Source organism: Gossypium raimondii, chromosome 9 (assembly GCF_025698545.1).
Source record: "Gossypium raimondii isolate GPD5lz chromosome 9, ASM2569854v1, whole genome shotgun sequence".
NCBI classification, from domain to species: domain Eukaryota; kingdom Viridiplantae; phylum Streptophyta; class Magnoliopsida; order Malvales; family Malvaceae; genus Gossypium; species Gossypium raimondii.
Genome location: NC_068573.1, coordinates 11,304,856 through 11,319,425, shown reverse-complemented (window position 1 = coordinate 11,319,425; position 14,570 = coordinate 11,304,856). Strand labels below are relative to the sequence as shown.

At 34.2% G+C, this 14,570-nt stretch overlaps 1 protein-coding gene across 1 annotated transcript; it reads right to left on the bottom strand.

The window, feature by feature from the left end:
* Positions 1 to 707: 707 nt before the first annotated feature.
* On the bottom strand, positions 708 to 6,389 carry LOC105798427 (protein TPLATE). The gene is made up of 7 exons (XM_012628484.2): positions 5,161 to 6,389; positions 4,212 to 4,808; positions 3,622 to 3,983; positions 2,971 to 3,274; positions 2,267 to 2,389; positions 1,710 to 2,165; positions 708 to 1,524 (listed from the first exon to the last, which is right to left on the bottom strand). Exons 1-7 carry the CDS (start codon positions 6,280 to 6,282, stop codon positions 991 to 993), a joined length of 3,498 nt encoding a protein of 1,165 aa, XP_012483938.1. The 5' UTR covers positions 6,283 to 6,389; the 3' UTR covers positions 708 to 990.
* Between the last annotated feature and the right edge of the window lie 8,181 nt (positions 6,390 to 14,570).

Below are 14,570 nucleotides of genomic sequence, written 5' to 3'. Positions count from 1 at the left end.
TAACGTAAGTAACTAAAATGTAAGATGAAGTAAATAAAAGTAATGAATTTGATTGTTGAACTTGCATGGATTGCATGTATCATATTTCAAGTGTAAGTTTTTATTATCTTTTATGTGAATTTTGGTGTTATGTAAAATACGTAGGTGTTTTTGAATATCTAACAAATTAGAAAGTTAATTTGTATGAATTTTTTAATCAAATGTTAATACATTAATTTAACTCGCGTTTGATTGCACTATGGTTCTCCTACCACCATGTTTTACCAACTGCAACTGCAATTGTATCAGACAAATCAAATATCAATATTTTCTTTTCCCATGTAGGACAAACTTTGGTATTAAATTAATATCATTTTGGTCAATCCAATGTTAAGTTTCCAAAATACTTTAAATTTGATAAAAATATTTCTAGAAAGTATATTGGTCATTTAAGCCTTTTAATATAGTTAAATATTTTTTATATTTTTATAAAAAATTTAAAATCTATATTGGTCATTTCATTCTTTTGGATATTTTATATTTAAAAAAAATTGTTAAAATGTATATCGGTCATTTGTGCTTTTGTTAGTCTACTATGGATCACAATATCCATCCATTCCACCCAACTAAATTAAATTAATGTAATAGTAATGATTTTGTCTTGACTTTTTATCTTTATTTTATAATTTTGGATTATTGAACTTACATATAAATTAAAATTAAATTATAAAAAGTGAAAAATATTTCTAAGTAATATTAGAATCAAAACATAGGCCTTCCAATGCCAAGAACCTGGAGTTACGAGTTAATTTCAGAGATTGATGATATACATACAAAAATGTGTTGAATACAGAAGAAACCAAGCGCTTTTTAAAATCTAACATTCCATCTCTGGTAAATGAATATGACAGACAAAGCCGGTAGATGAACAAGGGAAATGCCCCAAACGCAGACTTACAACAAAGGGTAAAAAATGCAACTCCAATCAACTAACTAATGCCGGACACCAACTTAACCCACTTTCATGCTTCGATCTTTACACAACATGTGCCATTCCTGTAGCACAGCTGCTTGCAGTGCGCGGTGCTCCGCTTCTTCTGCGGTTAGCTTTGACAGCGTTGAAGGTCCTTTTGCCTTATCATCTTCCTCCCCTTCTTTCTTCTTTTTCTTCTCTTTATCTTCATCGTCTTCGTCTTCGTCGCTCTCCTCATCTTCCGCTTTATCCTCGGTTTTCAGAGTTTTCTTTGGCTGTGCAGCCTTTAACAACGCTATTCGTTCCATTGAAATTCTGAGCCTCTCCGTGGCTGCCACCTTCACCTCGTCTTCGGGCATGTATTCAACACCCCCATCAGTCAGGTCATCCAACCAACCTTGCGGATCCGATTCGATCTGTTTAGTGATTGATGCATCTGAAGCTCGGACCACAAATTTGCACATCATGGTTGTTGTTTCGTCACCCAAATCAACATTCCTGCTCACTTCACTAGCTCCAAAAATCATCAGGCCCAAGAAGCCCCCATGCCAAGTTTTTGCAGCATAACATAGCTGTCACATATTGGACAAGTAAATATCAGTTTTGTCAACAAACTGAAAAGCCTCAAACAATAACTACATTTGTTTCAACAAACATCGAGACAGTTCCATCAAAGAAAAGAAGAGAAAGAAAGAAATATTATCAGCTATGATCCAGCCTACATTAGAATAATATCTTTAAAGCAATGAATCCTTACCTGAAACCCAGCCACAGTGCGAATGATGTGTGAACAAACTCTGTGGAAAGGCTTGGAATACAGTGATTTCAGTCCACTCAAAAATGGAGAAGACCCATACTGCTGCGCAGCAGTAGCCTTGAAGCCACTTCCTTCATAAATGTATGTGCCAGTGTATTCCACAATAGCTGGCAAACTAGGCCATAGACGGAAAAACTCGACAGGTGAAATTTTATGTGGCAAGAGAAGCTCGGTCAATGGAATTTTGTAAGGCTGACACCTCAAAATCACAGGTTCTCCGAGTTCTGGCCTTAAGCTTCTCTTTAGCCTCATAATTTGTGGATCCTCTTCAGAGTAGTCACCATCATAATCTCCTACAGTACCACTTCCAAAGAATGGGTAGTATAAGACTTGAACCCAAAAGCCACATCTTTCAAATTGAGAAACACCTACTGTCACACTGCAAAGCACAGGATCCTGCAAGATACGACAAAAATTTTCAGAAGGGTGCATTTGAAACCATAGAATCAGACAACCGAAAGGAAAATAAATTCTTATTTACAAAGATGAGAAGCAACCTGAGAAACAAGATTACGCAACTGCCGTACTGCTAGAGGAGACCCATCCATAAAATACAAAGAACCAGATAATCCAACCCTCACATCAACACGATTTAGTTCCAATTCCGTCAAATTAAGAACCTGCAAAATTCACCAATCAACCAGGGGAATATCATTAATAGGAATCACTCATCGTAGCAACTAGAACAACAGCACATGAAATGAGATGGCGGTAATTATGGATACTGCTTTTGGACAATCATGCCTGATGAGAAAAAATGGTTTGTAGCACATAACATGACTGACTGGATCATACTATTTGCCATCTTGATGGAAACATGAAAAAAAATTTATTCATTTCTCAAATATGTCAAAGTTGCACCAATAGATTGAGGTAAAAACATGAAGTACTTTGATGCCTGCTGATGCAGTAAGCAACCAATAAACATATGACTCTAGCTTTAGTAACCCTCTACTAAAACTTCACTGTATAAAAGGGTAGAATCTCTTTTACCACTTACAAAACACTCAAGATAACCTTTCAAGGCCTCCATAAAGTCAAACAACTATGGCATTTGATTTAGATAAGTTTCAAGAAATTAAGTTGGCTCTATTCTACATAAGCTTCAGGAAGATCGACAGAATTGTGTTATAACTCAGATCATATAGAAAAAGGGTTTAATAGGCAAAGAAGATAAACATAAATAAACAAGAGTTTTAACCTTTAGATGTAGAGTGATCCTTCCATCTCCTGCATCTGCCAGATGATAGGCCTCAATGTAGCAGGGATCACTGCTCCCAGTCAAAGTACGAGCAGTTGGAGGAACCTTAAGTGATGCGGAGTCTATTCCCTTTGTTAGTAGAAGTGTTAATTCACTAGGGTCTGGCCTCCAAAGCTCCAAAATAGCCTTATGAACCAACCCTTCCAGTTTTCTATCTTGGGCAGCTGATGCATCATAAAACTGAACAGTCAGTTTATGGTGGCTAAATGGGTAGTCTCCTCTAGCTTCACTAGCCCCTACCCACCTGAAAAAGAAAGATTTCATATCTCCCGTCAGTTTACAAGAATGTCAATTATACACATGGATCTATTTTTCCTTTTCATTTCAAGACCTGGGAAACACACTAGGATGAAGCTACTTCAGTTGAACTAATCTTAACAAGATTAATATAGCAACAAAAATGGAAATATCACTGCCAATAAGGGAATAATCTTTCTATAGCACATGCTGGTTATCAATAAACATTCAGCCCAAAAGATTTTTAAAAAGCATGCTGTTGAAGGGAACATTAAAGCACTTAAACTAAAGAAACATCATCTACGTGATCAGTGAATAACTCAGAATATATAAGGCTATTTACAGAAACCTCACCTGCTTTCAGGGCGGTTAGAGATGTATTTAATTCTCTGCAAAATCATACGGCACTGGTGCTTGTTGACAGAATCAGCCAAGGTACAGGTTCTGAACTCTTCGAGCTCCTTTGTTAGTAACTGGCCAGCCCTAGCATGACGAGATCCCAACCGCTGAGCACATAGAAGAGCAGCCTGAACATCTTGAGGCCTATTTGTTGTATCAGTAGATGCATCCGCATTGAAGAGGACTTTGTGGATATTTGACACGATGATGTTTAGAGGATCCTCAGGATCATCAGCAAGAAGTGGGTCCAGGCCTTCTAGGTTTATGTGTTCCGAAATAGCCCAAAGAAGACGTGCACATATTCTCGAGGTACTTACCTAGCAAATGGACACCAAGAGACCAGAGGTTGACATGAAATAACAATAATAGTAACAAACATAGCAAAATCATGTTTAAACACCCTTAGAAATTAGAATTATTCTTTACTTACTAGTTCACCATCAAAATAGTATACATCATATTACAAAACAAAATTTATTAGCAGAGCACAACATATCTTGTAAGATATAGTGTAGCATTTAAGTTCTCAATAAGATCTCACATACCTCACGCAGATCTTTTACAAGATCACGCTGTAAGTTCTGCAATCTCGTCTCATTTAAGATTTGGTCTTGGGAAGCCCCATCTTTGACTCTTTTCACACCTCCCCGGGTATCATAAATATGACAGAGCCGAACAAGCAGCTTCAAATAGCAATCAACTGCATAAGTCCTTCCATCACAGTCCCATTTGACACAAGGTCTGCAAACTTCCACCACTTCCAGAGCTGTCTCTGTCCAGTTTAATGCACCATACCCTGTTCCATATGCCAAGGCTCCAATCACTCTACTCTCCATACCTGAATTCTTTTGTTCAGGTAAAGGTAATGACAACTGGAAGCAACTTTCAACAAGAGTTGCTACCAACTCCTCTCTGAACAAGCTTTTACTTGTAACATTATGAAGATCATCTTTTACACTAGGATCCTCAAAAAGAGAAGCTATATCAGTTCCGGCAAGAGGCTTCTGACCTCTTCGCACACTTTCCTTTGCAAAGAGATCAACACATAAAGCTGTCCGACAAATACAGGCTAAAGCATGCATTCGGTCCGATTCTGCACGCAGGTTTCTTACCATAAGAAGCAGCCTCTTGAACAATGATACCTTCATGAGAAATTTTAGAATATCAAGCAGTTTTCCACATAATGTTCAAACATTATGACCTTCGGGCTTATAAGCAATAGCAAACACAACCACTTTCAAAAATCACTTCTGGAAAGAAAAAATATCAGAACTGACTTCCAACACACTGAAGAAATAAAGAAACTTCTAAGGATGGATTCTAACATATATATTTCATTATTCTTTCCCAGTGTGACAGCTAACCTTGAAACGCTCTCACCAGTAAAATTTCATAAACTCGCTATATCAATGATTCAGACCTATCTCTAACACACTAAGAAAACCAAATTTAATTTATGCAAAAGAATTGTAAAAAAGAAAAAGAAAAACACACCTGCATATGAAGATCAAGCAAATGAAGATTAGTAACAACGGCTCGAACAATACTTTCTCTAGCAGAAGCAAACTCCTGTCTATCCCAAAGTGTCAAAATGGCAATTATTGACTGTGAAGCCCACTCAGGCTTCCCTCCAGGCACATCAGCCAAATACAACATATTAATCCCGACGTCAAAAATCAATGCAGGTTCCAGCGAAGATGCCAGAAATGGAGCCAAATGAGTGACTAAATCAGACACACCAACTAATTTCTCCGCATTGGAATCCACCACAGTCCCATTCACTTTAGAACCCTTTGAAATCTTCCTTATAACTTCCAATCCCCCCGAAGCCACTGCCTTAACTGCAAAAACTAAAGGAAAAACAGTTGCTCGAAAACTCTCAACCGGCAAAATCAATGACCTTGCCATTAAAGTGCTGCGCTTTTTCCAAACGAAATCAACCATTGAAGAAACCCAATTTGACCTTATAGCCAAAGAATTTTCACTATCAACAAGCTTATCACCAGCTAATCTGCTCATCCTTTTTGAATCCAATTCCTGAAATAATCTCCCCACGGATTCAAATGCTACCTTCGAAACCGTGTCGGACTTGTCCAACATATTCTGCCCAATCCGAGCCCACCAAGCTGATACCTTATCGAGAAGATTAACATTGCTTTCACACAACGTTACGAGATCGTCTCTAGCGAGAACACATCCTAGAGTCTCGGTGATGGAGAACCGGAGGTTATCGGAAGGGGAATCGAAACAAGCAGAGATCTCGGCATTGGAATCGGTGATAAGTTTGGCGAGGGAATAAGAAGGGATGGCAGCGAGGATGGAGACTGCAGCAGCAACGACATCGGGATCGGGGAAGTGGAAGTCGTTACGGATGCCGGTGGAGACAGAATCCCAAAGGTCGGCGGTTAAACGAGTGGATCGGATGAGGTCGAAGGCGAGCTTTTTGCAGACGGCGGAAGCAGGGGCGGCGACGATTTCTTCAACGGCGGATTTGGCAATTATGGAAATGTCGCGACCGGCGGCGGATTGTTGGAGGGCGGAAAGAAGAGCGCCGGACTGGCGGAGAGCATCGTTTGAGCGGAGATCCGCTTGGATTTGAGCAAAAAGAATATCCATTAACAAAAAAATTCTTTAGGTTTCTCAATGGAACATCGGGATGAAGTTCGAACTCGTCAATTTGAAGATCTGATCTGATACAACGAAGAGGTGCAAGAAAGCAGTTATCAAAGTGAAAATGTTGGCTCCGGACCAGCTTGGCATTGTGGTTGAACCAAATTGGGCCGGGTCTGTATATGACTTGCTTCGGTTTTCGGTTCGGCCTATGTTTGTTGGTTTGGGCTTTGGTTATTGGTTGTAAAATTTTTTTAAATATTAAATAATGTTATATATTTAATAGAAAATGTATTTTATTAAATTGAACAAATTTTAATATAAATTTTAGGGGTTAAATGTTTAAATTTCATGGCATATAATATTTTTTGGGGCATATTACACAGTAGGTCACTCTAAAATAGTGTTGTTCTTATTTTGATCATTCTATTTTTATCAATTTAGTCACTCTAGTTAAGATAATTGCTCGAATTATACACTATCGTTAAAAATTTTGTTAATTCACTAATGGATGTTGATGTGTTTTTTTTTTTCATTTGCAACATAATGCTAAAGTTGGTAAGTTTTCTCTTTTTCCTTTTTGTTGTTTGTTTGTTTCTTGGAAAAAGTACCAAAGGTAAATGAGGATAGTTTTGACTTGTTTGTTGATAATAGATTTTACCGTGAGTAATTTGCTCATAGTGTTATTTGTACATGCTTGATTTGTGCTCAGATTCAGCTATGTGCTTCTTGAAGATCCTTTGCAATTTCTTCAAGATCTAATCTTAGTATGGTAAGTTTTTCTTTTCTTTTCTTTTTTTATTTAAGAAAATTTATTTTTTCCACTTAATTCTTAAATTTCTAGAATTGGGTTGTATTCTGTTTCATTGTGCGTGTTTAGTTTATTAACAAATCTAGTTTTGTTGGGTGTTCAACTTTATTGATGAAAATAATGATTCCTCAAAAATATTTCTTGCCTTTTTTTCTTTTCATAGTAATTATGTTAATGCTACTGGGTATTGAATGTTAAAAATGAAAAGATGATTTTGAGGGTATCCAAGGGAAGATTTTAAGGTATTTATAAAGGAATTTTTAAGTTTTTTCTTTTCTCCTTTGCATGTTAAGAGAAAATCAATTAAAGAAAAGAACAGAGTGATACAGTTACCTAAGTCAAACAAACAAGTCAAAACCATCCTCATTTTTCTCTCTTACTTTTCCTAAGAAACAAACAACAACAACAAAGAAAAAGAGAAAACTTACAAACCTTAGTAAACAAAAAAAGAAAGTGTTTTATAAAGAGGTCTCTAGCTATACTCAAAAGTAAAAAAAAAAAAAAGCCATGTCAGCAATTCGTTAGTGGCTTAAAGAAATTTTTAACGACGGTGACCAATTCGAACAATTATCTTAATTAGAGTAACTAAATTGACCAAAAAATTTAGAGTAACCAAAATAGGAGCGACACTATTTTAGAGTGGCGTGCAGTATAATTTACCCAATATTTTATTATTTTTTTAATTAAACTTATTTGAAGGATTTTTAATTAAATGATTTGTACCAAATTAAATTGATAACTTATTAAACCGATGACTCAAATACAATTTTCTCAACGATAGTTGAAGCATAAAAAAATAAAGGTCCAAATTCAATTAGATTATATGAAATGTGAAAATGACATTTGGTAAACACAATACACGTATACATCCATCAAGATTATCAGTAGGGGTGTGCATAATTCGGGTAAAACCGAAAAAATTCGGTTAACCGACCGAATTCGGTTAATCGGTCGGTTAACCGAATTTTTCCGGTCGGGGTCGGTTAATTTTTTTATGATTTTTCGGTTAACGGTTAATTCGGTTCGAAACCGGTTAATAAATAAAATTATCCAACCCAGCCCAAACTCAATTACCCAACCCAATTACCCAACCCAATAAAACCCAATTACCCAATCCAATAAAACTAAAACTAAAAGACAACCCAATTTACTAAAGTCCAAAACCCAATTTACTTTAATAATTTATAAATTTTTTAAATTTTAAAAATAAAAAAAAAATTCTGGTAATTCAGGTATTTTTCGGTAATTCAGTTAATTCAGTTAATTCGGGTAATTCAGGTAATTTGGGTAATTTTAACCAAAAATAAAAATACATAATTTTAGGTTAATTCGGTTAACCGACCTTATTAACCGAAAAATTTCGTTCGGTTAATTTTTTAAAAAAATCGGTTGATTAATCGTTAAAATTTTTGGAAGGTCGGTTAATTCGGTTATAGTAATTTTGGGTCGGTTAACCGGTCGGTTAACCGAATGAACACTCCTAATTATCAGTAGTTTGAAAAATATATATATATTAGTAAAATGTTGAATTTTGAATATAACAAATAGGGTTGAAACGTAATTTGAAAGAAATTAATCTATTATTGCATAAATAGAGGAAGTAGTTATAAGAAATAATTATAAGTACTAAAAGTAACTCCAAAAAAAAAAAAACAAAACATAAAACAATTGCTTTCGCAATTTGATTTTTCAACGTTTGCTGGAGTTTTATCTAGAAAGATAATTCACTATCTTTAATCTTGTAAAAGCAATGATTTAATTTCTATCACATTGGTATAGCAATCTTACCTTCGCATTAAAGATCTAGATCCCACTCCACTGAGTTTTTCCCTGAAAACTAAGTTTGTAAAACCAAGTAATTCACTTATAAAAACAATAATTGTTAATAATAGCTATTGTGAACATTGTTGGAAAGCTAGTTGAATATAATTGGCATGTTATAGAGTACATGAGCTTTTTACAGTGTTTGTTGGCTGCTTGTAGCGCTTGGGAGTATCAAAATGCCACATTTTGCATATTATGGGATTCGGATGGCTAAGTCGTGCTTTGCACACACCGAAATATCGTAATTAACATTTTATCATATTGTAACAGGGCATCGAATGATTATCCACATATTCCATGTAATTTTTCATAAATGGTTACATGGGCTAAAAAGCTAAAAGTTTAAAAAAGTTAAAATATAAGTGTAAAGGAAAATTTAAGTGCAAGAGAATAATCATATAATTATATGGTAAGAGTTGTTTGTTTTATGTTCAAATTATAAACTCTGATTTGTGGTGGGATTGATAGTATGTGTAACATCCCTCACCATTTTCAGACGATCGGTACAGTTGAAGGATGTCACCGAAGAATGTACGAGTAAGAAATATTGGATTTGTTTAAGGATTGGAAATTTAAAACATTTTTATAAAATAAATAAAATATATTCTAGACAAGGTTCAAAGTTTTAAAATCATTTAAGATTTATTCGGGGTTAATTGGAGGTGATCGGAACCCAAAATGATCTCTGGAAGGTCAAAACAACTTTAAAATAGTACAATGCTGAAAACAGGTGTGACATTGCAATGTGGGGACTTTTGATGTCACGACAACACTTATTGAGTAGCGATGTTGCGATGTGAATTATGCGATGTCGGGTGGCAAGGTTGCGATATTGTAACTTTGTGGTCACGACATAACTCATTAAATATGTCCAAAACATTTCAAAATGTTTTCTTAAGTCCCTTTATTCATGATATCTCTAACACATGCTTAAAAATATCTCAAATATGTATGAAAGCCACTATAACAAACTTTAAATTTGCAATTTATAATCCTCAAAGGTAAGTAACCATGCATATCATCAATTTACCAAAAGAAGGATAAGATGATGAAATAACAAGTGTAGCTTGCAAGCTCAAATTTAAACAACATTCAACACAAAGACCAAGTAATATGAAATTAACATATTTACTTATGTAGGCACCTAGACTCATGGGCCGTGGTTCAAAGCCCATGACCAAGGTACAAAGAACGTCCTATAGAGGTCAATCTATTAAATGGGGCTTATTTGACCCACGAAAGTTGGCTTGATTTGATGAACAAGTGACTAAGCCCATCTACTTAAAGCCTTGGTGGCCTAGTGAGACAATTATGGGAAATTAAGGCTACCTTGGTAAATAGAGAAACTAATAATAGAATATTTGTAATATAATAATATTTGATTTTGTTATCTGGTAGATTATGTAAATCCCTTAATTATAGATATGCTTTGATCATGTCCATCAATGTAATTCGATCTATACTATTGGTTTTGAGGGAGTTCAACTATAAATAGAGAGTCTCCCCCTCATTTGTAATCATCCATTGTTTTGTATTCTTTGAGTGAAAGAATATATTGAGAGCATTTACTCAAACACCTTGTGTGCATTTCTTTTTTGTGGCTATTCTGTTCTTTCAAGCTTCTTTTGTCTTTGAGATTGCTTCCGCTATATTTTTGGTGCCTTAGAGGAATTCTACAAGAATCTTCACTTTGCAAAAGTTAGGCTGACTTAAGCGCATTTGAAGCGAAGGAATCGCCTAAGGCCGTATGGATTATGAGACGAAAGGTCTAGCCCCGTGACACTTAGTACATGCCACAACTAAAAATATGTCACTTTCATACTCTTGTAGGTCTCATTGATAGTGTGATGTCCCGAATTGAGTTAGGCATCAAGTCTCCCTAAATCAACAATCTACACATAAAAAATTTAGCGTAAGCAAATAATGATTAGTAATTTCAAATGAAATTCACTATACTTGCCTTGTTGGAGGTAAGCATACCAAATGCCATAAGAACATAAATGCTTACTACAACATTTTCAGTTACATCACATAAGGCAAGTTAAGTATAAGAATTTATAATCATGTTAACCAACAATTAGGGTAGCACATATAACATGGTTAACATATATATTGTTATCATCTCATGGAACACAATTATATATATATTGGAAACACATGTAAAGATTTTTAGTTGTTCTTAAAGTTCATACTATAACCATTTCATATTCATTTCCCATAATCAAGTATCTATCCGTATAAAGTTTTTTTCCCAATATAACCTTAGTAAAATGGAATTGGACACACGAGAATCCACCACCACACCAAGAATGCTCATAAGAGTATAGAACTACACCACACCAAGGTACATAAGTGCAAAGCTCGAAGGTATCATGTACATCCCTCCACCACACTAAGATAGTCCCAAAGAGACAATGTACATTCGATGATCCACAACAAATGCTAAACCATCAACTGACACGATATAACTCCAACTCTATAATAACCCATACATAAACGCACATATGACCCTAATTGGCAAGCCAATCGTATCCTAACCTTTCTACCAAGTTTACATGGGAACAAGAACTAAGTGAACATTTATCAACAAGTGCATTTGTCTAAAGTTACAACACTCATAGGCATTCATGTTTTCCACTTTACATAGCTTATGAACCCAACATTCATTCACGTTATACAAGTCAATCATGCCATTGTACACATACAAAATCCTTTTCAAATTTCTCATTATCACCACTAATAAATATACCTTTTAAAACATAAACCATGTTTTCATGCTATCTTGCTAACATGATAACTATATTGATTTTCCTACCATAGTTTACATTCAAATAATACATTAAATACATTAAATTAACTAGTACACACAATAACAAGGAAGTTTAGTATGAGAACTTACAAGCAACAAAAATGGTTGGAGGCTTCTCCAAAGCCTTCAATCCATCACTTTTTCCTTTCCCTTGTTAGAATCACCTCTAGCAACCTCTCTTCAAATACATACAAAATTAAAAATTTTCCCTAAATGTCAAAATGTTAAAATATCATTTATTAATCATATTAATGGCTCAACAACCATTCCAAAGCATTTAAACATGAAATAGGATGATGGAATACTAAGAAATCATAAACCATTACATATCTAGGTCATTGGACGAACACTTATTGAGTAACTTTTATAATGGTATGTAATTAGGGATTGTTTAGTCATGATACTATAGTGGAATGACTTCATGATTAAATAAGTTTATGATTAATAGGTGAAAAGTTGGAACTTAATTTTAAATTATTTAGGCCCTAATTATATATGTCAAATCGGTCCCTTCGCTAGCTCGTTGAAATCAGAAATGAATTGCATGTAGAACCAAATAAATAAAAATAAATGGAAATGATAAAGTTAGAGAAACATGTCGCATTTTCAAATTAATACGTTTTCTCTCTAAGTATAAAATGACTTGAAAATTAATTTAAGGTTTTAAAATTATTATTTAATTTTAATTAAATAATTGAAGTTTGAAAATAGAATTAAATTAATTTAGCCATTATGAATTAGTTGAATGTGGAAATTAAATATATTTCCTTATAGATTCTTTTATAGTAAAATTGTCATGACTTCAACATAATTAAAATTGAGTTGAGAAAAAATATTTGATTAAGAAATTAATTTAGTTAATTTGATTAATTAAGTTAATTATTAGTATTTATTTTGGGAAATAGAAAATAAATATTAGGTTGAATTAAATTATAAAGTGTTGAGTTAAAAGCCCCAAAAACACATATAATTGAACTCAATACAGAAGAGACCCAAACCCTCTCATGTTACATGAGACGATGTAGAAATCCTAGTGTTATTATTTAGGGAGTGTCGCCCCTCTCTCTCCTAGTTAGAGTAAAAGTGTGTTTTCTATTAATAAATTAGTTGTGTCATTCTTATTCAACCATCATTCTCCGATCTCTCTCTAGACACCTCTGGGAAAATATACTTGATCCATTTATTGTTATTCTGCAAAAAACATAAGGAGAATTTATTCCTAAGCATAAATTTTATTTTTCAAAATAACAAACTTTTCAGTTCAGAGAGAGAGAAATTACTTTCCCTCTGAAAGTTATACTTTAGTTTCTTGTTCTGTGTTTGATTTGTGTTGCTCAAGCCTACACTCGACACAATTCGAGGTATGAGGATGGAGAAGGTCGTTCAGTTGAAAGCCGGGAACGATTTAAATCCTTCTTGCTCAAAGAAAAAGTACTTTTTGGGAAAACTTTATTGTTATAAATATCACAAACTGGCTCGATTTTCAAAATTTTTAAGTTTCCGCTGTAACTGAAAATCATTTTCATAACTAGATTTTTCTAACAATTGAAATCATAGCCAAGTTGTGCTATATTTATAGTATAAATCGATACCGAATTTTCTTTCTTCTTCATGTTTGGTTAATTTTCATAAGATGTGACATTATTTAATTATATGCATATTTTGGGTTATGTATGTGAATGAATATATTTAATTATTTTATTATATATGATAAAGTATTTTTTTCAAAGTTGTGATTTCTAGAAATTAGTTTGGGGGTAATTTTAGGTTTTATTAAATTTTGGATATGTAATTAGATCGTGGACTATCATCTCCACATAGGTTTTAAAATTTAAAATTTTTAAAATAAATCATGTGAGTCAGAAAAGAGCTTAGGAATTTTTGTAACCTGATTTTTCGACAAATCCCAGAGAACCGAGAACATCCAAAACTGATTGAGATGATGCAAACCTGACCCAGCCAACCGGTAAAAGACTAGCAGTGGGTCATTCGGTAGTGGCTAGTGGTGGTTGGACAGCTGACGGTGGTGGTAGATGGTGACCCAATGACGGCGATGGTGACGGTGGCATTGACAATGATGACAGTGGTGACTCATGGTAGTGGCGATGGTTCGACAGCAGATCCCTTTGGTGATCCTTCAAGTTTTTTAGATTTTGAATTTTAGGTAACCCAAAACCAAGTTATTTGGCTTTCACCCATAATACCCAAAGAATGCTTTGGATAATAAATGTAAATTTTTATTTTTATTTTCTAGGATGGAATCACAGAAACTTTGGATGGTCAGATTCATTTAATTTTTATACTTTTATATGATAAGCATGATGATATTTAAATTGACTGAAAAGTATATTCATACATATATATAATAAGCATGCCATATAGTTTAGGAAAATAATGTCATTTCATGACATTTTAATTATTCATGATTGAAACTGAAAATGAAAACCTTGCATGTATTTTTAAAAGGTTGAGTGGGAGAAGGTCCCTAAAAAAATACCTATGACCTCCATCGATGGTCTTTTGTTTATTGGATCCGGTGCCTCGAGTTCAGTATATTCGTTTGTAAACTTGTAATTTTTTTCGTATAGATTGATTAATAAAACAAATTCATGGATTACATTAATATACTTTGTATGATTGTTGTTTTTGCATGGAAAACAAAATAGAATCAAATGTTGGCTCACTACTCACTATTTGTCTAATGTTTAAACTAATACTACAACTTGTATTAGTAGACGAACCTAGACATGTCCTTAATCTAATCATAAATGAGCAAATCAATTGAAAGACTAATATAAGAACTAGTTTCTCAGTGGTGCCAGAAACAGTGGTTTCGGGGCCATGAATTCG